This window comes from Pristiophorus japonicus, chromosome 2 (assembly GCF_044704955.1).
Source record: "Pristiophorus japonicus isolate sPriJap1 chromosome 2, sPriJap1.hap1, whole genome shotgun sequence".
Lineage (NCBI taxonomy): Eukaryota > Metazoa > Chordata > Chondrichthyes > Pristiophoridae > Pristiophorus > Pristiophorus japonicus.
Genome location: NC_091978.1, coordinates 153241150 through 153266950, shown reverse-complemented (window position 1 = coordinate 153266950; position 25801 = coordinate 153241150). Strand labels below are relative to the sequence as shown.

At 41.4% G+C, this 25801-nt stretch overlaps 1 protein-coding gene across 1 annotated transcript in view; it reads left to right on the top strand.

The window, feature by feature from the left end:
* The window catches only part of kita (KIT proto-oncogene, receptor tyrosine kinase a), a 128182-nt gene that overhangs the window by 46587 nt on the left and 55794 nt on the right, over positions 1–25801 (top strand). The window contains exons 4-8 of the mRNA XM_070860634.1: positions 13–149; positions 9139–9301; positions 16478–16664; positions 17723–17838; positions 19587–19701. Coding sequence (XP_070716735.1) covers positions 13–149; positions 9139–9301; positions 16478–16664; positions 17723–17838; positions 19587–19701 — 718 coding nt within the window. The remainder of the gene's footprint in view (positions 1–12; positions 150–9138; positions 9302–16477; positions 16665–17722; positions 17839–19586; positions 19702–25801) is intronic.

Sequence of the window (25801 nt, the reverse complement as noted above, 5' to 3'; positions counted from 1 at the left end):
GTAATGTTTCAGTCCCCAAGAGACCACCAGAAATCACTATGAAGATAAAGAAGGAGTTGCTGAAGGAAGGAGAGAAGTTTCAGAAGGAGTGCATAATAAAAAATGTAAACCACGCGGTAAATGTGAATTGGACTTATCACCAAAGTACAGTAAGTACATTTAACATTTGCCTGTGTTCTCTTAACTAACAACTTATAACTCATTTGAACACTATTATACCAGTAAGAACATAAATATGAAAAGAGTAAAGGCCCTTCAGACCATTAGTCCTATTCCTTCAACTAGTGGCATCGTATTTGCCGTCTGATTCATTCTTTACAGTTTATTTAATCTCCTGAGGGAAAGTTCTGAAAATGTTTCTCTCCCCTAAGTATAACTGAGCTAACCTTACAAATTATTCAATTTGTTAACCCAGGCTATTTTTCAAATATGATACAATTGGATCCGGATAACAGGTGATCTATTCCAAGCACAGTGCTGATCCAACCATAAGATTCCAGTGTGTCAACATAGCTTTTCTCACTCAGTTTTCATTTTAACATAAACATTTTGTGACATTTATTATACTGTCATATAAGAAACATAAGAAACATAAGAAATAGGAGCAGGATTAGGTTCTCGAGCCTGCTCCGCCATTTAGTAAGATCATGGATGATCTGATCATGGACTCAGCTCCACTTACCTGCCCGCTCCCCATAACCCTTTATTCCCTTATCGCTCAAAAATCTGTCCATCTCCACCTTAAATATATTCAATGACCCAGCCTCCACAGCTCGCTGGACCAAAGAATGCCATAGATTTACAACCCTCTGAGAGAAGAAATTCCCCCTCATCTCAGTTTTAAATGGGTAGCCCCTTATTCTGAGACTATGTCCCTTAGTTTTAGTTTCCCCTCTGAGTGGAAATATCCTCACTGCATCCACCTTGTCGAGCCCCCTCATTATCTTATATGTTTTGATATGATCACCTCTTACATTCTTTTGAACTCCAATGAGTATAGGCCCAATCTACTCAACCTATCTTCATAAATCAACCCCCTCATCTCCGGAATCAACCTAGTGAACCTTCTCTGAATAGTCTCCACTGCAAGTATATCCTTCCTTAAATACGGAGACCAAAACTGAATGTAGTACTCCAGGTGTGGCCTCACCAATACCCTGTACAGTTGGAGCAAGACTTCTCTGCTTTTATACTACATCCCCCTCACAATAAAGGCCAACATTTCATTTGCCTTCCTGATCACTTGCTGTACTTGCATACTAACTTTTTGTGTTTCATGCACAAGGACCCCCAGGTCCCTCTGCATTGCAGCATTTTGCACTTTTTATACATTTAAATTATAATTTGCTTTTCTTTTTTTTCTGCCAAAGTGGATAACCTCACATTTTCCCACATTATACTCCATCTGCCAAATTTGTGCCCACTCACTTAACCTGTCTATAATCCCTTTGCTGTACCTGTCCATGCTCCAATCACCAACCTGGACCTTGGTGACTTCCAATCCAGTCGCCTTCTTCACTGCCGTCGCCCTCTTGCACCAGCTCGCACTGCTCCCTGAAGTGGTATGCCACCACACTGTCCAGGGGCCACTCGCCGTTTATGGCCCCGACTTGCTTTGGTGTTCCACCCTTACACTTGTCCTCTGGTGGCACACTGAAGGTCCCTTCGTATTTCAGAGATTTCAGCCAGATCTGGGCAGGTACAGCAGGAGCGGCAAGGTTGGGGCGAAGGAGTGGCGAGTGATCGTGGAGCAACGTGATTGGGACCCAGGAGAGGCCTGAGTTTGGGGCCCAGAAGAGGCGTGGATTCAGGGGCAGCATGGGCCTGCCCACACAGTGATATGTGTGCGCACTAGATCCGTCCTGGTTAACCCTTGCCACTGGTTAAAGACCTAGCTCTGTCAAGCCCATGTGGTGGCTGATGTGCAACGGTCACCACACATTAAAAAAATCCACGCACAGGCATCTTCCACCCCTTCAATTGGAGCTCAGTACTCGAATATCGGGTCCTTCTTTGAAGCATCTGTGAACCCATGTGGAAGCAAGTCGTCCTCGTTTGAGGGACCGCCTATGATGATGATGAATCCCTTTGCAGATTTTTTGTCTCCTCCTCACAACTTGCTTTCCCACCCATCTTTGTATCATCAGCAAACTTAGCTACATTACACTCGGTCCCTTCATCCAAATCATTAATATAGATTGTAAATAGTTGAGGCCCCAGCAACAATCCCTGCGGCACCCCACTAGTTACTCCACTAGTCACCCCAACTCTCTGTTTTCTGTTAGTTAGCCAATCCTCTATCCATGCTAATATATTACCCCCAATCCCGTGAACATTTATCTTGTGCAGTAACCTTTTATGTGGCACCTTATCGAATGCCTTCTGGAAAGCCAAATACACCACATCCACTGGTTCCCCCTTATCCACCCTGCTCGTTACATCCTCAAAGAACTCCAGCAAATTTGTGAAACCTTTCATAAAACCATGCTGACTCTGCTTGACTGTATTATGCTTTTCCAAATGTTAGCTACTGCTTCCTTAATAATAGACTCCAGCATTTTCCCAATGACAGATGTTTGGCTAACTGGTCTATAGTTTCCTGCTTTCTGTCTGCCTCCTTTTTTAAATAGGGGTGTTATATTTGCAGTTTTCCAATCCGCTGGGACCTCCCCACAATCCAGGGAATTTTGGTAGATTACAACCAATGCATCCACTATCTCTGCAGACAATTCTTTTAAGATCCTAGGACGCAAACCATCAGGTCCATGGGACTTGTCCGCCTTTAGTCCCATTATTTTACCGAGTACTACTTCTTTAGTGATAGTATTAAGTTCCTCCCTCCCTATAGCCCTTTGATTATCCGCTATTGGGATGCTTTTAGTATCTTCTATCATGAAGACCGATACAAAATATTTGGTCAAAGTCTCTGCCATTTCCCTGTTCCCCATTATTAATTCTCCAGTCTCATCCTCTAAGGGACCAACATTTACTTTAGCCACTCTTTTCCTTTTTATGTATCTGTAGAAACTCTTACTATCTGTTTTTATATTTCGTGCTAGTTTGCTTTCATAATCTATCTTACCTCTCTTTATTATTTTTTTAGTTGTTCTTTGTTGGCTTTTAAAAGTTTCCCAATCCTTTGGCCTCCCACAAGTCTTAACCACTTTGTATGCTCTTGTTTTCAATTTGACACCATCCCTTATTTCCTTAATTAGCCACGGATAGTTACCCCTTCTCTTACAGTCTTTCCTTCTCATTGGAATATATTTTTATTGAGAGTTATGTTATGTCTCCTTAAATGTCTGCCACTGCTCATCAACCGTCCCACACTTTAATCTATTTTCCCAGTCCACTTTAGCCAACTCTGCCCTCATACCTTTGTAGTCACCTTTATTTAAGCTTAGGACACTGGTTCGAGATCCAACTTTCTCACCCTCCAACTGAATTTGAAATTCAACCATGTTATGGTCACTCATTCCTAGAGGATCCTTTACTCTGAGATCGTTTATTAATCCTGCCTCATTACACAGTAGCAGATCTAAGATAACCTGCTCCCTGATTGGTTCCACAACGTACTGTTCAAGGAAACTATCCCGGTTACACTCTATGAACTCTTTCTCAAGGCTACCCTGGCCAATTTGTTTTGTCCAATCAATATGAAGGTTAAAGTTGCCCATTGCCATTTCTTTTTTAGGAGCCTCCATTATTTCTTGATTTATACTCCGTTGAACAGTGTAGCTACTGTTAGGGGATCTATAGTCTACGCCCACCAGCAACTTTTCACCCTTAGTATTCTTTATCTCCACCCAAACTAATTCAACATCTTGATCTTCTGAGCCGATATCGTTTTTCACTAATGCACTGATCTCATCCTTTATTAACGGAGCTAACCCACCTCCTTTTCCTTTCTGTTTGCCCTTCTGAATTGTCAAATACCCCTGGATATTTAGTTCCGAGCCTTCGTCACCTTGCAACCACGTCTCTGTAATGGCTATCAGATCACACCCATTTGTATCTATTTGTGCCGTCAACTCATCTAGTTTGTGAAGAATGCTGCATTCATTCAGATAAAGATCTTTTAAATTTGTGTTTTAACATTTTTTCCTGCTTTGACCCCACTTTCTGTTACACTTTTATGTTTATACATTCTGCCCCTTCCTGGCACGCTCTGGTTTTCATTTCCCCCAGTGCTACCCTGCTCTATTGCCTTCTCCTTATTCTTTGACTTTTTAAATTTCTGCTCATCTGAACCCTCCCCACCCCCCCCTCCCCCCACTAATTAGTTTAAAGCCCACTCTACAACCCTAGTTATTCGATTTGATATGGCATTATGGCTGTGTTTAAATGACTGTATGCAGCTCAGAGACTAGGGCTGCTTAATACTCGCCCCTCCTGCAACCTGATGTAAGCCTCAAAGCAAAGTACAAGGCAGCAATATTTTTCCAAAAATGTGTTGTTTTATTTTTTATATGTTTCTGAATATGAAATTAATATGCTTTATTACCCCCCAAAAACTATTTATAGTGATGGATGCGACTCAGACTGATATTTTATTCATATTGAATAAATTGGATTGTGCACTTGTGAACATTCCCCACTAGAACAAGAATCCATTTTGTTACCTACCTCCACCCATTGTTTGTTAATGATATTGTGTGTACGTGTATATATATATATTACAAAATATTATTGAATATTTGATTCATGCAAATGATTCAGATCTCAGTGAAATGGGAGCTTTAAGGAACTTGTGTTGTGTCTACATTTTATCTTTTTTAAAGCTTGACAATGGCTGTTACATTATTTTCTAAACTTATAAGTTTTGCCCAAGTGTCTGGAGCCCATTATTTGTTTTTTTCTAAACAGGCAAAAGCTCCCATGAACAGCAATGTGATAATGACCAGATAATCTGTTTTGTAGTTATGTTGATTGAGGGATAAATATTGGCCAGGATACCGGGGAGAGCTCCCCTGCTCTTCTTTGAAATAGTGCCATGGGATCTTTTACGTCCAAGTGAGAGGGCAGATGGGGCCTCGGTTTAACGTCTCATCCGAAAGACGGCACCTCCAACAGTGCAGCACTCCCTCAGTATTGCACTGGGGTATCAGCCTTGATTTTTGTGCTCAAGTGTCTTGAATGCATAATCTTCTGACTCAGAGATGAGATTGTTACCAACTGAACCATGGCTGATGTAATTGAAACTAATTGAATTTTTTGAGGAAGTAGCTAAAGTAATAGACAGGGGAATGTCTATAGTGTAATCTATATGGACAACCGGAAGGCATTTGATAAGATTCCATATAAGAAACTGTTAGCTAAACTTAAAGCTCAAGGAATTGAAGGCAAATTATTGACCTGGTTAGGAGTTTGGTTAGGTGGTCGAAAACAGAAAGGAGTATAATGGGTATGTACTCAAATTGGAAGGAAGTGATTAGTGGTGCCTAACAAGGGAACATGGTGTCAGAATAAGGGGCCGCCGATTTAAAACAGAGATGAGAAGTAATTTCTTCTCTCAGAGGGTTGTAAATCGATGGAATTCACTGCCCCAGAGAGCTGCGGAGGCTGGGTCACTGAATATATTTAACACGGAGACAGACAGATTTTTGAGCGATAAGGGAGTGAAAGATTATGGGGAGCGGGCAGGGAAGTGGAGCTGAGTCCATAATCAGATCAGCCATGATCTTATTAAATGATGGAGCAGGCTTGAGGGTGCAAATGGCCTACTCCTGCTCCTATTTCTTATGTTCTTATGATTTGTGCTGGGGCCTCAACTATTCACTATATTTATTAATGACTTAGATAATAAAACAGAGAGCCATATATTCAAGATTTCCGATGACACAATGATTGGTGGTATAGTAGATGGGAGCATACAATTACAAAAAGACATTGATAGATTAAGTGAGCGAGAAAAACTGTGGAAGATGGATTTCAATGTAGGTAAATGTGAGGTCATCCATTTTATGCTTAAAAAGGGTTAGATCTGGGTATTATTTAAACGGTGAAAAGGTAGAAACAGTGGAGGTTCAAATAAATTTACTGGTCCATGTACACAGATCACTAAAATGCTGTAGTCAGGTATAACAAATAATCAAAATGGCTAATGGAATGTTAGCCTTTATAACTGGAGGGCTATAATATAAAGGGGTGGAAGTTTTGCTGCAGCTATACAAAGCCCTGCTTAGATAACATCTGGAGTTCTGTGCACAATTCTGGGCACCACACCTTTGAAAGGATATATTGGCCTTAGAAAGAGTGCAGTGCAGATTCACCAGAATGTTACCAGGGTTCTTAGGGTTAGATTATGAGGAGAGATTATATAAACTAGGCTTGTATTCCGTGAAATATAGAATGTTAAGGGGTGATTTGTTAAGAGGATTTTACGATTTTGAAAGAAATTGATAGAGAGAAACTTTTTCCACTGGTGGGGATATCTAGGACATGACCTTAAAATCAGAGCTGGGTCATTCAGGGGAGAAGGTGGGAATCACCTCTTCACTCAAAAGGATGGTACAAGTGTGGAACTCTCTCCCATAAAAAGTAGCAGATGCTAGCTCAATTAATAATTTTAAACCTGAAATTATTAGATTTTTGTGAGCCAAGGATATTAAGGGGAATGGAGCCAAGGTGGGTGGATGGAGTTAGGATACAGATAATCTATGATCTAATTTAATTATGGAACAGCCTTGAGGGTCTGAATAGCTTACTCCTATTCTTATATATTATTAACTCAAATGGCTAAACTCTCTCTGTTACTATGTACATTGATTGCTAACAACTCCAGCCCTTCTTGAATCAGTTACTTCAAGTGTTGACCTGTGTTGAAATACAAAACACAGGTGTGGTGAAGGGGATTATCATAGAGTAATGATACAGACCAAAAAGATCAAGACTAGAAACTAGATTGGGGGAGGGGATGGAGAGGACAGGGAGGTCAAGTGAATAAAATCTCATGAATTTGGCTTATTGATGCCTTCCCTATGTCTCTTTAGTTTTACAGCACTATTGCTAATGGCAGTCGTGACTACAGTCACAGGGCTGTAAAGTAAACGAGGCAGCAGTGGAGTTGCTGAGTTGAACCTAGAGATATAAGCCACGATTTTAACTGACTCGCCTAGTTTATGTGGGTTGTGGTTGGATGGCCGTTTTATACCCTATCTGACTTTACTTTCCATTGACTTCAAAACAACTCGCCCAACTATTTTTATGTTGTTCTGTTGTGTCGAAATTCCCCTTCCTGCCTACAATGTATAAGGAAATTAATCAGCAACAAGAGCTTCATGCAGTATTGCAGAACTGCTTCTTAAAGCAACTTTGTGATATAAATTGTCGATGGGTATCTAAATCTCATTCCTTTAGTGCCTGAGCGCCACTCCTCATATCTTTGCCATACGCCCTCATTCATGGCACCACACCCTTTTTTGGTTGGGCCAAAGTTCCCATTTTGAAAGTAAACGCTGTGCAGCTCTACTAATTGCAATCTGTAGGTGGACTAATGACATTTCATTATTACACGTAGCTGCTTCTTTGTTGCTTCACTGTGGACCAGTCACATAACATGTTTAAATCTCTGCTGCGGTTAAGCTGCTACATTCTCATGAGGTGATGCAGCTTAATTAACTGAACATCTGCAAGCTAGTAGAACTCAGGATGTTGTTGTTAAAAGGTTCTTAGTTGTTACAAAATTATCACACAATTGAGGAATTAAATGACTTCATAACAGTTGAGTTTGATTACAGCATTATAATATACTTTTCAAACCAAATATGATTTGTAGTATCTGCTAGACTAAAAGTTATTACAGACGATGGTTAGCATGTCTACTGCCTCATCTATGCTGATAAACAAGCTGATTGACAGAAAAAAATTCAAAAAATCTCTGCTACCTGGCCTGAGGCTTGCTCAACTCGATTTTCAAGCATGCCTCAAAATGGGTGACCATTGCTCCCATCTGAAACAAAATAAGGGAGCCTTATTAAAATGTTTAAATTGGGGTCCTCCATTGGTTGTAGGAACCAAGAAGCAATTTTCATGTACCAATGGAGCATGTGCCGTACATGTCCCATCCAGTGGTACCTGGATGTAGAGCAACCTAATCAGTGGTCCTTAAAAGCAGTGCTGGCGATCACTCCAAAATGCCCAGATGACATGTGGCACTGATTTTTCTGGAGCCTGAAGCAGCATGAATCCGCCACTCGGTATCTCCCCGCCCTCCCCCACTTAAGCACTTACTTCTGGTCGCAAGATTTCCTGCAACTCACTACCCCGATCGGCTTCCACATTCCATTCAATGTAGCTCAACCATGAAAATGGTTAGGGCCTCTCTATAGAGTCATCAGGCTGGCAGTGCGATCACTTAGTCCACCGTCTCCCCGATATTTGCTTTATATACAAATCGGCCCCGATGTGTGTGCTATTAGTGTTCAAACAGTTAATGTGTTCATATGACATTACTTTGTCATGATTTTAATGAAGGAATTAAAACAAATATGTTAATGACTCCATTGACTATATTATCTATAAAAATTGCTGGAAATACTCAGCAGGTCAGGCAGTATCTGTGGAGAGAGAAACAGAATTAATGCCTCAGGTTGATGATCTTTCGACCATATTAACCTGTAGGCTACTCTCTTCTGTTTTTCTCTTTTGGTTTGTATCTCCACTGCTGTATTTTATTTTGATTTGAATCTACAAAGTGGAGAAGATATGCAGTAAAGTTCCTGGACTAATCACTCAGTTACCATCAGTTTCCAAGAGTTTATTCATAAGTTCTGATAAAGGTAATTTATATGCCAAAAGTTTCAATTGACTGTGCAATTGGTCATGGTGAAACAGTGATGGAAGAGATATATGTTATGACTGAGGCATAGAACTTTGTGCTTGAAGATATGACTTTGGCTACTGGCCTTATCTGGAAGGCTAGTTGCCAGGATTTGTCACAGAGTGGTACTATGGGGATTAGTGAAAATCAATCATAAATTAAGCTAAGAAATTTTACAAAAGAGAATATAGCAAAGAATTGTGGTGCTGAGGGTTAGGACAAGCTTTGTAAAGAGCATGCTAAGTGTACTGTTCACTGTTATTCAGAAAACAACTAACTACATGAAATAAAATTATTCTCTCTCATATTACTTACAGGCAGCTATAGTGACAACGTCATCCAACAACTTCGATAAATACTATCAAATTGTACAGACATTGAACATTGATTCAGTGAAAGTCAATGACACCGGAAGTTTCACCTGTTTTGCCAGAAATGGTTTTGGCATGTCAAATGCTACAGTGTTTCTGCAGGTTGTAGGTAAAATACTTTATTACAATTCAGCAAAAGATGAATGACTGTGAAGCAGTGACATCTGAGTTCATAGGACATATTTAAAAAACAGAGAAACATAGAAAATAAGTGCAGGAATAGACCATTCGGCCCTTCGAGCCCGCACCATCATTCAATAAGATCATGGCTGATCACTCACCTCAGTACCCCATTCCTGCTTTCTCTCCATACTCCTTAATCCCTTTAGCCGTAAGGGCCATATCTAACTCCCTCTTGAATATATCCAATGAACTGGCATCAATAACTCTCTGCGGTAGAGAATTTGACACGTTAACAACTCTCTGAGTGAAGAAGTTTCTCCTCATCTCAGTCCTAAATGACTTACCCGTTATCATTATGCTGTCACCTCTGGTTCTGGACTTCCCCAACATCGGGAACATTCTTCCTGCATCAAACCTGTCCAGTCCCGTCAGAATTTTATATGTTTCTATGAGATCCCCTCTCATCCTTCTAAACTCCAGTGAATACAGGCCCAGTCGATCCAGTCTCTCCTCATATGTCAGTCCTGCCATCCCGGGCATCAGTCTGGTGAACCTTCACTGCACTCCCTTAATAGCAAGAACATCCTTCCTCAGATTAGGAGACCAAAACTGAACACAATATTCCAGGTGAGGCCTCACCAAGGCCCTGTACAACTGCAGTAAGATCTCCCTGCTCCTATACTCAAATCCCCTAGCTATGAAGGCCAACATACCATTTGCCTTCTTCACTGCCTGCTGTACCTGCATGCCAACTTTCAATGACTGATGTACCATGACACCCAGGTCTCGTTGCACTCCCCTTTTCTTAATCTGCCGCCATTCAGATAATATACTGCCTTCGTGTTTTTGCCACCAAAGTGGATAACCTCACATTTATCCACATTATACTGCATCTGCCATGCATTTGCCCACTCACCTAACCTGTCCACGTCACCCTGCAGCCTCTTAGCATCCTCCTCACAGCTCACACCGCCACCCAGCTTAGTGTCATCTGCAAACTTGGAGATATTACACTCAATCCCTTCATCTAAATCATTGATGTATATTGTAAATAACTGGGGTCCCAGCACTGAGCCCTGCGGCACCCCACTAGTCACTGCCTGCCATTCTGAAAAGGGCACATTTATCCCAACTCTCTGCTTCATGTCTGCCAACCAATTCTCTATTCACACAGTATATTACCCCCAATGCCATGTGCTTTAATTTTGCACACCAATCTCTTGTGTGAGACCTTGTCAAAAGCCTTTTGAAAGTCTAAAGAGAAGGAAGAACTGTAGGAAATACTTATTAGGCGGGAAACTGTGTTGGGGAAATTGTTGGGCTCGAAGGCCGATAAATCCCCTGGGCCTGATAGTCTGCATCCCAGAGTACTTAAGGAAGTGGCCCTCGTAATAGTGGATGCATTGGTGATAATTTTCCAACAGTCTATCGACTCTGGATCAGTTCCTATGGACTGGAGGGTAGCTAATGTAACACCACTTTACTGGTTTTCCCTTGTCCATTCTACTAGTTACATCCTCAAAAAATTCTAGAAGATTTGTCAAGCATGATTTCCCTTTCATAAATCCATGCTGACTTGGACCGATCCTGTCACTGCTTTCCAAATGCGTTGCTATTTCATCGTTAATAATTGATTCCAACATTTTCCCCACTACTGATATCAGGCGGTTAACCGATCTATAATTACCCATTTTCTCTCTCCCTCCTTTTTGAAAAAGTGGTGTTACATTAGCTACCCTCCAGTCCATAAGAACTGATCCAGAGTCGATAGACTGCTGGAAAATGATCACCAATGCATCCACTATTTCTAGGGCCACTTCCTTAAGTACTCTGGGATGCAGACTATCAAGCCCCGGGGATTTATCGGCCTTCAAGCCCAACAATTTCCCTAACACAGTTCCCGCCTAATAAGGATTTCCTTCAGTTCCTCCTTCTCTTTAGACCCTTGGTCCCCCAGTATTTCCAGAAGGTTAATTGTGTCTTCCTTCGTGAAGACAGAACCAAAGTATTTGTTCAACTGGTCTGCCATTTCTTTGTTCCCCATTATAAATTCACCTGATTCTGACTGCAAGGGACCTACGTTTGTCTTCGCTAATCTTTTTGTCTTCACATATCTATAGAAGCTTTTGCAGTCAGTTTTTATGTTCCCTGCAAGCTTCCTCTCATACTCTATTTTCCCACTTCTAATTAAACCCTTTGTCCTCCACTGCTGAATTCTAAATTTCTCCCAGTCCTCCGGTTTGCTGCTTTTTCTGGCCAATTTATATGTCTCTTCCTTGGATTTAACACGATTGTTAATTTCCCTTGTTAGCCACGGTTGAGCCACCTTCCCCATTTTATTTTTACTCCAGACAGGGATGTACAATTGTTGAAGTTCATCCATGTGATCTTTAAATGTTTGCCATTGCCTATCCACCGTCAATGTCAAGTCCATGTCAAGTGCTTTCTTCTTTCCATCAACACAAATTATGTAATGTAACTCAGGTATGAAGTCATCCAAAATCCATTTGGGAAGTTATTCTGTCCAATTTTATCGAACTGAAGTTCTAAGTTACAAAATAACTCTGAATGTCTGACCAGAATAATAATCTATTTTGTAACAGTTAATTGTAATCCTGTGAATTAATAAAGCTTGGATATTACTGTGACTGGTACTACATATCATCAAGTTACATCAAGTTGACAGCACAGAAACAGGCTATTCGGCCCAACTGGTCCATGCCGGCCTTTATGCTCCACACAAGCCTCCTCCCACCCCTCTTCATCTAACCCCATCAGCATACCCTTATATTCCTTTCTCCCTCATGTGCTTAGCTAGCTTTCCCTTAAATGCACATCTTCCCTGGGGGTAGCTAAATAAGCACATGTAGGAAGGCTTAATACACCAGTGTTAAATTTCTCTCTGATATTTTAATAGAAGCATTAACTATGTTAAAATAAGAATGTTAATAACTTTTAAAAAATAATGGAGACAGGAATTTGATACGAGAACATAATGGGCCAAAAATGGCGGCCTCGTCGGGTCTGTACGAAGTGCACACGGACCTGGTGAGGCCTTGCAAAAGCCAGTTCTCGGGGTGTGGTGCGCATGCGCTAAAAAATGGTTTCCGATCTGTCAGAATTTCCTCAGGCAGATCAAATGCATCCCCGCAGGAAGGACATCTGCACAGGAGAGATTGGGCTATTTGCCCAACTCATGGCCAGCGAATATCCATCAAACTTTTGTGCCTTGTAAAAGCAGGTGCATAGCTTACTTTTGCCAGCATTAACACTTTAAAAAAAATAGAAAAATTAAATTTAATCACTCATTTTTATGTTAAAAACCCTATCCATTAAGGTAGGTTTATTTTTAAGCTGATTAAAACACATTAAAAAAAATTCTACAAAATATATTTTTTTCTAAAATATTTAATTACATTTAATTTTAATTAATTTTAAATCTGAGTTTTAAAAAATTTATTGTGCAGTGTTTTAGGGTTTTAGGGGGTTATTCTCGTTGATAGTAATGGGCGCTCATACAAACAGAGTTCCCATTATTATCAATGAGAATACTAGATAGTGATTGGTAGTCCAGGCCCACGTGATTGCAACATAGAGGTCCGTACGTGAAAGACAGATCCCCGTACACTGTGCAGCGAATGATGGCCTCAGACCAGAATCGTACGTTTCTCCAAGGCCAACTAGTAGTTTCATTGATTTTTTTCGGGTCGAATGCATCAATACCAAGGAAGCCTTCAACAGCAATTTTCCTCCCTAATTGTTCGTACAATGATATCGCTCACAGTAATTTTCAACTTGTATTTCTCACTAAATGTGGAAGTGGCTTAATTTTTCTTTGATTATTATCGCAGTCTAGTTTATTTTTATGCTAAATACGGATACAATAACTGCAAAAGTTACTTTTACCCCAGACTTCTTGATAGGCTCTTAACCCTAACAATTTTGTCTTTATCGCAAATAGCAACAATAAATTTCCGATAAATGCATATTTTTACAAAGTTCAAATTTGATCTAGTTTAAGTTGCCATTGGCAAAGTCATTAGAGATCCACAAAGCTAGGTGTTAGAGCAAATAGCCAAAAGTACATTCTTTATGGATTTCCAAAGCCTTCATCAATAACCATTCCTAATACAACTTTTCTGTTCAAAGATCTATACAACAAATATTAACTGTAATTTCCCAGTAACTAACTATTCATTATTCTGCTAATCATGCAATAACCACCAGTTTTAATCCTTGTACAATGATGTACTAGAAGTTCATTGTCAGCTTCTAGCATAACAGCCACTGCCGGCAAAACAAATAGGATAAAAATACCACAGGGAAATTCACAGGGCATGATAACTGAAGTGATTTCAAGGCTATGATATCATCTCACGGTTCAAAAGGCATTTATAAGCTCATGTTTCTAACATTATGGGCCCAAGTTTCCACATGATTTGCGCCTGATTTTTAGGAGCAACTGGTGGAGAACGGACTATCTTAGAAATCGCAATTCTCCACATTTTTCTTTCTGCAGTTTTAGTCAGGTAGAACAGTTCTACTTTGGAACAGAATTTTTTCTTCAAAAGGGGGCGTGTCCAACCACTGACGCCTGATTTGAAAGTTTCCACAGTGAAAACGTACTCCAAACTAAAGTAGAATGGAGCAAGTGAAGATTTTTGTAGAACTGAAAAAACCTGTTCTACACATTAAAAAATCAGGCGCAGGTTACAAATTAGGCGTCCAGAACGAGGTGGGGGGGGAAGGGAAGTCATTAAATTCTATAATAAATCCTTATTTATACTTCTACAAATATTATACAAATAAATCCAACCTGAATAAACATTTATAAGCAAAGAAAAGATTAAATAAACCATCTTCCTACCTGTGTGAAAGTGCTTCAGCCAGGGAGAATTCTGCAGCCGTTCATGCCGCTGAGCGGGAGTGGGGGGGGGGGGGAGAAAGCCATTCGTGCCGCTGAGCGGCTACAGCTACAAAGAACTACAAAAATGGCCGAGTGCCAATGGTTTTTTCACACTGAGCATGCGCGAACACTCCAACGCGCACACGCAGCGTTGCCGGCAGGAAAAAAACTAATTTTAATAGTACCCGCCCCCTCCCACTTACAAAATTGACGCGAGTGTCGGCTCCGCCCCCCTGGGCGCCGCGCCAAACAGACAAGGAGCTGCAAAGCACTCGAGAATAGCGCGGTTTTTTTCTGGTGCCGTTTTAGGCGCGAAAAACGGGCGCCCAGCTCGGAGGGGCACCCGTTTTTTATCCTGTGGAAACTTGGGCCCTATAATCTAGATTTCAGTGTTATAATGAACATAAAGAATAGGTTAATTACCTTCTTTCTGCTGCTAGATTTCTAATATGTGCAATAAATAGTAAACACTAATAATGACCCTCTTTGCTGAGATATCTGATGATTTAGTGGCAAAGGTTTTGGGTGCATCTGAACTTGGCATCACAAATGTGAACTATACTGTTTTCAACAAGTTTGGATTTTTTCCAAGTATAAATCTGACCCAATTCGGACCAGTCCAGATTCTCACTGGAAATCAGTGTGCCTCACTATCATGAATATACAAAACCTAGTGGCCTGGGTTTTGCAGTCAGTGGCAAAGGGACATGGCTCACCGCTGACCTCAAAAAAAGCTTCCCAAAGATTTAGCGAGCTCTAGATCATCGATTTCCCCTATTCCGACTTGACTATGAATCTCGCACCATCTATAGGGGATCTGTGGTGTCCAGCAACAGTGAAGTCCTCAACCAGGCTGATTAGCCAATTAGATTGAAGAATTCTCAAAGATGGAAAACTAGGAAGTAAAAAGCATGGATTATAATTCATTTTTTAATCATTTTACAGAAAGTGAAATAAATATTGGGACATACACATGGGATTAAGGTAGAAGCTGAGATATCATAAGTAAACTTAAAAAAAAGAATACAAGTTACTTTTTATTATTTTTTAAATCCTGTAATTTTTCAATGTTATTGTGAGGGAATGACACTCTACACTTGTAAAATTAGTTTTTCAGGGCCAGAGAGGTTGTTCAGCAGTAATTATGATGTAGTTCACATTTAAAAACATAGTTACAGCTCATTCATCAAGGCTTAATTAACATTTTCAATGAGAATAATGCATAAAAAGTTGAAGTTTACGTCAAATCACTGATTCTATGTTAATCACATCTGCTAAGACTGTAACAGCGCACCCTGTGGAGGAGCAGGGTATCACTGACAGAAACGTCTGGATTTCCGCATTTAACAGTGCATATGTGGATGTAACTTTCGTAATGACTATAGCACTGATAGTTTTGCTGTCATTACAACTGCAAATTCTGGGCTGATATTTTATTATTGCTCTGGGAACCTTCATGACAGAAGCTGATAGCCATTTGTTGCATTGAAATAAATAAATACCTTTCATATTTAGCTACACGCTTGTTCAGTAAAATGGGGGTGAATTTGCACGGGGCTTTTTCCATTCATCCTCCAGAACTTTCGTGCAAGAATTGCAGAATCCACAGAAAAATTATGTAAATGATATTTGCACCATATTTCCAGGATTTCAGCGATTCATCCACTGAAGATCAGGAGAATCTCCATGGAAATTCATCCCAAACGTGTCTTATGTAATAATAATTAATTTACTGTAATATCAGCACTCTGAACTTCAGAAGCCAGCAACTCTGTTCTTATATTGTACGTTTTATAATTCTATTGCCAGTTTGGTGCCGATGCTAAGTAATTTCAGATGTGCATTGATGCAAAAGTGATAACATGATTTAAAAACCAAATGGTTAAAAATTCCACTTCACGAAACGGTGCAGCAGAATGTTTATTACAAAGTTCCAGTTTGACTCCTGAGTTCCCTGTTGCACTGTCCTGGAGACTTCTCACACTGATTTGAGGTTGTACTGGATGCAGTATAACGCAAAATGTAATAGTTAATTAAAGCTAGAAAGTAAGTGAATGTCACTGCACTATCACTATTTAACACAATACTCTGTACAGCTGTTCTGTGTGTTTTTTCTTAAATCTTTGTAATTTAAAAATAATATGTATTTATATACTATAGTTAGTTCAAAAGGATTTTCAAAAGTGCTTCTAAAAGCATTATTAAATGTCTTACATGGTTTTTTCTCTTGTATTTCTATTGTATGGTTACAACCAGCTGAAGGATATGTAAATTTGTCAACTCCAGTGAGCAGTATCTTTCATGTAGACATTGGAAAAAACCTTGTGTTAAAAGTGGAGTTTGATGCCTATCCAGCTCCTGATCAACAGTACTGGATTCACATGAAGGAGACATTACTTAACACATCAGACCATTATATGAAATCTGCAAAAATTGACAACAGGTACCTAATATCCAAATGTAATTGCACACACGAGTAAGATACCTGGAATGTTTTTATCATTAATTGCAATAGTTCACATTGGTTTGCCAGTTGCTTCATCATTATGCCATTAAATGCAAGTGACAATGAGTGAGTGAGCACCCTTCTCAAATCAGAGTAGTTACTGTGCTGTTAATCTGATCATTCAAACTTATTGGGTTGGATTTTATGGTCAACGACGAATGAACGGTCTGCCGTTCGTTACACTTGCACTTGCCCATAAACTTTCTGTAGGCTTTTACATTAGAAGTTGCTGTCAGTCAACTATTAAAAAGGTGCAGCACCTTCTAGAGGGCATGTGGGACCTGTGTGAACAGGACAAGTAACTGTATATCTCCTTAACCAATCAAACTGAAAAATCATTAATGAGCATCGCAGAGTTTGAACCGGGAAGTATCAGTTAGAACAAAGACAGGGAAAAAAGATTGGAATATGAGCGAGAGATAAAAGAAACCGAAAGAAAAAGTTTTAAAAAAGATTGACGTTTAAAAAAAAAAACTCTAACAATTATTAAAATCTGAAGGAATGAGACTCCACACTTATAAAAGTTAATTTTCAGTGCCAGCGAGGTTGGTTGGCAGTAATTAAGACTTACCACACCATTGGAATGGACAACCCTAACTTTTTTTGGTGTGTAAGTCCGTACTTATGAGGTAAGTACAGGATTTACATGTTGTTCCATATATTTCAATGATATGTCTCTTGGCGAGATACCATTAATGTGCAGCTTTTGGATATTCAGGGCATCTTGGACAGCAACGACCTGATTTCCACGTTTCGCTGTGCATGTGTGCTCGCCGGAAGTTGCTGTCCGATTTACTTTAATGACGATAAGTGTTCATAGCCTCACCGTTACTTCGACCACAAAATCCGGACCAATAATCCACAATCATTATTTTGTATGGATATTATTGAAATAAATTTATGTGCCATGCCCACTACAAATATAAAGTTGTTTCTATCCTTGAGTTTTGATCTAACAGTCACTGTTCTATTATTACCATACATTTAATTCATAGATACATTAGTGAACTTCATCTGGTTCGAGTAAAGGGAACAGAAGGTGGAATTTATACATTTTTTGCTTCAAATTCTGATTCCAACTCTTCGGCTGCATTTGCTGTACACATAAATAGTAAGTTGAAAAAGTAGCCTGCAATATGTCACTTGACAAAATAATGTGTTTGGCAGGAGGAAATCATTGCTTCATTTAGTCTTCCATTCTAAACATTGTTCTGTTATTGCCATACATTAGTGAATGGTATCTGGCTCTCAAATTTTAATCAAATCAGACACTAATCATGTAGCGATAATGAAGAGATAGTCGGCATTATTTCAGCAGTAATAGATACTCATGTTTACTACATTGTAAGAATGATAATAGCCTATGCAATTGAACAATAACATTGAAGCCAAGTTCAATAAGGTATTTTCACCTATTCTCAGTTTGATATGCTACATATGCCTTTGTGTTTTTAGAACATCCTGGTTATCCCCAATCAATCTGAATTTTACTTACTTAAAAATGATGATTTTCAGTCATCCAGTTTTCAATTTATCAATGAGAAGAAATTCAACAATTCCCCTGCAATGTGCTGGATAGATGCACGTATATTGGTGATCAAGTAGAATAGATATGACTCTAAGATGATTGAAGAAATTCTGCTAAAATACAATCACAACAGTGTTATTCTATTTATTATATGGTTTTTGGTGTGTAGGCAATATTGTGTGTTCCAAACTTTTACTCAACAATTCATTTACTGATAAATTTAGCATTGCCAAATGCCTTTGCTCGACGTTGCTAATAACACCAGTTCACAATCACTCACAATGCAGTTGAGCCATCATGAAACATTTTTATTGGTCAAGAGGGTCATGCCACATGTCACATAGTAATGTGTCTTCAAAGAAAAATCCTCAAATAAATCCCGTAAAATGGTCGGACACAACTTGCCCATATGATGATCCCCTATGCTATCTCTCATCAGAGCCTTGGTAAAGCGTGGTAAAGCTCATAAGTCTGTAATTTGAGGGTCCATCACTTGCCTCTTTTGTAAAGGTGGGGATCCCATTATTTATTTACAAATCAGTTACCTGATTCCACTTGAGCTTTGAAAAATACAACGGAGAGGATTTGAAATCTCTTCAGCCATTTCTACCAGCATCCTTTAAAGGACATTTTCAAAGCCTGGAATCTTGTTTACTTGAACTTTTTAAAACTTTTCTACTATACTTTCCCTTGTGACACAAAGTATTTCCAGTCAGTCCTCTCCTTTATACTGCTTCCTCAACTCGGGTATCTCTTCTCCCTTTCAGTGGTTAAAAAAGTCACAAAATAGTAATTTAGTAATCACACCACTTTCCTGTCATCAGGCCCTATCTCCCACTTCCAGTGATAAATGTTCCAACTTGCATCTCCACTTTTCCTGCCACCTGCTATACTTAAAGAATGCTTCATTATTGCCCTTTATATTATCTGGCAAATTCCTCTCATGTTCTCTCTTTGAATCTTATCAGTCACTGGCATTCCTCTGTCTGATTTTATGGTTCTCCCTATTCCATTCCTTCCCTTTACACGTCAGCATTTTATATACTCTTTCTTTCACCTGAATGTCTTTCATGACTTTTCGTATATGGTGATATATATCGTGATACATATAGTATCTGGTACATGATATAGGGTATGTACAACATTTCTGTCTCATGCAACGGCATTAGTAACATAGTCAGAAATAACATGATTTTATCTTTATCATTGTACATGTAGTGTTTCAGTAAAACATGAACTGTAAATGAATATAACAAGCAGCATTGACTCTCAGAAAGATTCAATGAGCTGTCAAGAACATCAGTAATTTTATTTTTTCTGCTACATTGCAGGCAAACCAGAGATAGTTATTCTCGAAGAATTCAAGCCAGGTAAAGTTCGATGTGTAGCAGCAGGGTTCCCAGACCCAAAAATAAAGTGGTTCCATTGCCCTGGACCACAGAAACGGTAAGGAATATATGCTGTGATTTGTCTTATTTAAATGATGAAAGTGGAGGTTAGGGTTGTCCTTAAATTTTTGTTTGGATCAATAAGGTTTACAACAAAGTTGTAGTTGTAATGTCCAAAGTATTGGTGATGCTACTATAGAAATGTTCTGGAATGCTTGAGTCCTGTCTAGTTATATATCTATAATCTATTTATTTTCACCGAGGAACATAAGCAGGGAGAACAGGGTCAAACAAGCAGATTATAATATTCGTACAGAGAAGCAAGTAAAATATCTTTTTGAACAGGTGAGAAAGATATTGTGGAGGCACAGGATAGATGCAGTGGTTAATAAAAAGGTTTTCTGTTACCCTAGTTATCTAGATATCTGGGGAAATGTGTAGTTTGCGTGATAATGGGTCGAAAATTGCGGTCAGAGGCTTCCTTCGTGTGAATCGTCTCTGACCCAAAAAACATCTATGAAACTACCTGTTGGTCCCGGAGGAATGTAGGATTCTGGTTTGAGGCCTTTATTCGCTGAGTAGCGCATGGGAAGATGTCTTCCACATACGGACGCACCTGCTGGAATCACGTGGGCCTGGACCACCAATCACTATCTAGTATTCTCATTGATAAAATGGGAAATCCATTTGTGCAAACTCCCATTATTATCAATGAGAATAACCCCCTAAAACAGGAAACACAGCACAATAAATTAAAAAAACCTCACATATTAAAAATTAATTGAAATTAAATGTAATTAAATGCTTTAGAAAAAAAATGTTTTAAAATAATTTTTTAATGTGCTTTAATAGGATTAAAAATAAACTTACCTTAATGAACAGGGTTTTTAATATAAAAATGAATGATTAAATTACACTGGTAAAAAATAAGCTATGCACCTGCTTTTACCAGGCGTAAAAGTTTGAAGGACATTCACTGGGCAAGAGTTGGGTAAATAGCCCAATCTCTGCCCCGTGGATGTCCTTCTCCCAGGGATGCGTAGAAGAAATTTTGACAGATCGGAAAAGCCGGTCCTTGGCACATGCGCATCGCACCCCGAGAATCGTCTTTTGCGAGACCTCGCCGGGTTCGTGCGCACTTCGTACGGACCCGACAAGGCCGCAATTTTTGGCCCATTATTTCTCTTTAAAAGACACATTCAGATATGGGTATTCCATACATATGGAAAGCCCATAAGTATGAATGGGAATATCCCCAAAAATACATCTAGACATCAAATTTTAAAAAAAATCACGCATTTAAAATTAATTAAAATTGCATTTCATTAATTTTTTTTCAACATTTTTTGAAAAATAAATTTACATGTTTTAAAAGGGGCTAAAAATAAACTCACCTTATTTCACAGGTTTTTAAATGTATAAATTATTGTTAAAATTTTATTTTTTTGTTTTTTAAAACTCTTGCGCTGGTAAAAGCAGGTCTTAAGCAAAAAGCCCAAATCTCCGCCTGCGAATGCCCTTTTCCCAGGGATGCGGATCTTGACAGATTGGCTGTTCCGGGTATCAGCACATGCACAGCACATTTGTAAACCTGGAACTTGCGCCACCCCTATGCGCACCTAGTATATGCTGTAGGGGCCGCAGATTACGGTCCATTAAAGACATACTGGTGAATATTGATCACCTTGTCCCACCCCAACTCTGCATTGAAATACTTACAAACTAATTGAAAGCTGCATTGTCCATTTTCCTGGTAGTAACAAACTGACCTGGAGCTGGGGATTGCAATGAACAGATCACAGGAGGGTAAATTTGCTTAGTTATTTGTTCATGTAAGAATTTGATTGTTGGTTTGTAAATAGCTTTGGGAAAGAGATATTGCAACTGAATTAATGGATGTTTTTGTTTTGTTTTTGGGTCTTTTCTGCCTTTTGTTAGCCAAGTATAATGTGAGGTTATCCAATTTGGCAGGAAAAGTAAAAAAGCAAATTATTATTTAAATGGGCAAAGATTACAAAATGCTGCAGTACAGCGGGACCTGGGTGTCTTTGTGCATGAAATACAAAATGTTAGTATGGAGGTACAGCAAGTAATCAGGAAGGCAAATGGAATCTTGGCCTTTATTGCAAGGGGGATAGAGTATAAAAGCAGAGAAGTCCTGCTACAACTGCACAGGGTATTGATGAGCCCACACCTAGAGTACTGTGTTCAGTTTTGGTCTCCGTATTTAAGGAGGGATATACTTGCATTGGAAGCAGTTCAGGGAAGGTTCACCAGGTTGATTCCAGAGATGAGGGGGTTGACTTATGAAGAAGGGTTGAGCAGGTTGGGCCTACACTCAATGGAATTTAGAAAAATGAGAGATGATCTTATTGAATGAGAGACGATCTTATTGAGGCAGCGGGAGTTGGTGAGTCAGCGAGAGGCGGCGGGAGTTGGTGAGCCGGCGAGAGGCGGCGGGAGTTGGTGAGTCGGCGAGAGGCAGCGGGAGTTGGTGAGTCGGCGGGTGACAGCGGGAGTTGGTGAGTCGGCGAGAGGCAGCGGGAGTTGGTGAGTCGGCGAGAGGCAGCAGGAGTTGGTGAGTCGGCGAGAGGCGGCGGGAGTTGGTGAGTCGGCGAGAGGCGGCGGGAGTTGGTGAGTCGGCGAGAGGCGGCGGGAGTTGGTGAGTCGGCGAGAGGCGGCGGGAGTTGGTGAGTCGGCGAGAGGCGGCGGGAGTTGGTGAGTCGGCGAGAGGCGGCGGGAGTTGGTGAGTCGGCGGGAGACAGCGGGAGTTGGTGAGTCGGTGAGAGACAGCGGGAGTTGGTGAGTCGGCGAGAGGCGGCGGGAGTTGGTGAGTCGGCGGGAGACAGCGGGAGTTGGTGAGTCGGTGAGAGACAGCGGGAGTTGGTGAGTCGGTGAGAGACAGCGGGAGTTGGTGAGTCGGTGAGAGACAGCGGGAGTTGGTGAGTCGGTGAGAGACAGCGGGAGTTGGTGAGTCGGTGAGAGACAGCGGGAGTTGGTGAGTCGGTGAGAGACAGCGGGAGTTGGTGAGTCGGTGAGAGACAGCGGGAGTTGGTGAGTCGGCGGGTGACAGCGGGAGTTGGTGAGTCGGTGAGAGACAGCGGGAGTTGGTGAGTCGGCGGGTGACAGCGGGAGTTGGTGAGTCGGCGAGAGGCAGCGGGAGTTGGTGAGTCGGCGAGAGGCAGCGGGAGTTGGTGAGTTGGTGAGAGGCAGCGGGAGTTGGTGAGTCGGCAAGAGGTGGCGGGAGTTGGTGAGTCGGTGAGAGGTGGCGGGAGTTGGTGAGTCGGTGAGAGGCAGCGGGAGTTGGTGAGTCAGCAAGAGGTGGCGGGAGTTGGTGAGTCGGCAAGAGGTGGCGGGAGTTGGTGAGTTGGCGAGAGGCAACGGGAGTTGGTGAGTCGGTGAGAGGCAGCGGGAGTTGGTGAGTCGGTGAGAGGCAGCGGGAGTTGGTGAGTTGGCGAGAGGCAGCGGGAGTTGGTGAGTCGGTGAGAGGCAGCGGGAGTTGGTGAGTCGGTGAGAGGCAGCGGGAGTTGGTGAGTCGGTGAGAGGCAGCGGGAGTTGGTGAGTCGGTGAGAGGCGGCGGGAGTTGGTGAGTCGGTGAGAGGCGGCGGGAGTTGGTGAGTCGGTGAGAGGCAGCGGGAGTTTGTGAGTCGGTGAGAGGCAGCGGGAGTTGGTGAGTCGGTGAGAGACAGCGGGAGTTGGTGAGTCGGTGAGAGGCAGCGGGAGTTGGTGAGTCGGTGAGAGGCAGCGGGAGTTGGTGAGTCGGTGAGAGGCCAGCCGGTGCAGCTGCAGCTGGGTGAGAAGGCAAAAAAGAAGTAGAACGAAATTGAAAGGTGATGTCACAGCCAAGGGGGTGAGTGATTGGCTGCTGATTGGTAAGTAGTTTTTCTTTTTCTTTTCTATATCAGTAAGTAACGTTTAACATTGTTGTTGCCAAATTAAGTTAATTTAAGGGTTAATCATAGCAGGACAGCTCGGACATGTGTTATGCTGCTCCTGCACTATGTGGGAAGTTAGGGATGCTTCCGGTGTCCCCGATGACTACGTGTGCGGGAAGTGTATCCGCCTCCAGCTCCTGATGGATCGCATTGCGGCACTGGAGCTGTGGGTGGATTCACTCTGGAGCACGCACGATGCTGAGAATGACGTGAATAGCACGTTTAGTTAGTTGGTCTTACCGCAGGTTAAATGTACACAGCCAGATAGGGGATGGGTGACCAACAGGAAGAGCAGTGCAAGGAAGATAGTGCAGGGGTCCCCTGCAGTCATCCTCCTGCAAAACAGATATACCGCTTTAGGTATTGTTGAGGGGGATGACTCATCAGGGGGGAGCAGCAGCAGCCAAGTTCATGGCACCGTGGCTGGCTCTGCTGCACAGGAGGGCAGGAAAAAGAGTGGGAGAGCGATAGTGATAGGGGATTCGATTATAAGGGGAATAGATAGGCGTTTCTGCAGCCACAACCGAGACTCCAGGATGGTATGTTGCCTCCCTGGTGCAAGGGTCAAGGATGTCTCAGAGCAGGTGCAGGACATTCTGAAAAGGGAGGGTAAACAGCCAGTTGTCGTGGTGCATATAGGTACCAACGATATAGATAAAAAACGGGATGAGGTCCTACGAGACGAATTTAGGGAGCAAAACTAGTAATCGCAGGATTGCTACCAGTGCCACGTGCTAGTCAGAGTAGGAATCGCAGGATAGCTCAGATGAACATGTGGCTTGAGGAGTGGTGCAAGAGGGAGGGATTCAAATTCCTGGGACATTGGAACCGGTTCTGGGGGAGGTGGGACCAGTACAAACCAGACGGTCTGCACCTGGGCAGGACCGGAACCAAGGTCCAAGCGGAAGTGTTTGCTAGTGCTGTTGGGGAGGAGTTAAACTAACATGGTAGGGGATGGGAACCTATGCAGGGAGACAGAGGGAAATAAAATGGAGGCAGAAGCAAAAGATAGAAAGGAGAATTGTAAAAGTGGAGTGCAGAGAAACCCAAGGCAAAAAACAAAAAGGGCCACATTACAGAAAAATTCTAAAGGGGCAAAGTGTGTTAAAAAGATAAGCCTGAAGGCTATGTGCCTCAATGCGAGGAGTATTTGGAATAAGGTGGATGAATTAACTGCGCAGACAGCAGTTAACGGATATGATGTAATTGGCATCATGGAGCCATGGCTTCAGGGTGACCAAGGCTGGGAACTCAACGTCCAGGGGTATTCAAAATTTAGGAAGGATAGGCAGAGAGGTAAAGGAGGTAGGGTGGCATTGCTGGTTAAAGAGGAAATTAATGCAATAGTAAGGAGGGACATTAGCATTGATGATGTGGAATCGGTGGAGATGGGGAATTCCAAAGGGCAGAAAACGTTAGTGGGAGTTGCGTACAGACCACCAAACAGTAGTAGTGAGGTTGGGGACAGCATCAAACAAGAAATAAGGGATGTGTGCAATAAAGGTACAGCAGGTATCATGGGTGACTTTAATTTACATATTGATTGGGCTAACCAAACTGGTAGCAATGCGGTGGAGGAGGATTTCCTGGAGTGCATTAGGGATGGTTTTCTAGACCAATATGTCGAGGAACCAACTAGGGAGCTGGCCATCCTAGATTGGGAGATGTGTAATGAGAAGGAACTAATTAACAATCTTGTTGTGCGAGGTCCCTTGGGGAAGAGTGATCATAATATGGTAGAATTCTTTATTAAGATGGAGACTGACACAGTTAATTCGGAAACTAGGGTCCTGAACTTAAGGAAAGGTAACTTCGACGGTATGAGACGTGAATTGGCTAGAATAGACTGGCAAAGGATACTTAAAGGGTTGATGGTGGGTAAGCAATGGAAAACATTTAAAGATCACATGGATGAGCTTCAGCAATTGTACATCCCTGTCTGGAGTAAAAATAAAATGGGGAAGGTGGCTCAACCATGGTGAACAAGGGAAATGAAGGATAGCGTTAAATCCAAGGAAGAGGCATATATAACTTGGCTAGAAAAAGCAACAAACCTGACGACTGGGAGAAATTTAGAATTCAACAGAGGAGGACTAAGGGTTTAATTAAGAGGGGGAAAATAGAGTAAGAGAAGAAGCTTGCAGGGAACATAAAAATCGACTGCAAAAGTTTCTCTAAATATGTGAAGAGAAAAAGATTAGTGAAGACAAACGTAGGTCCCTT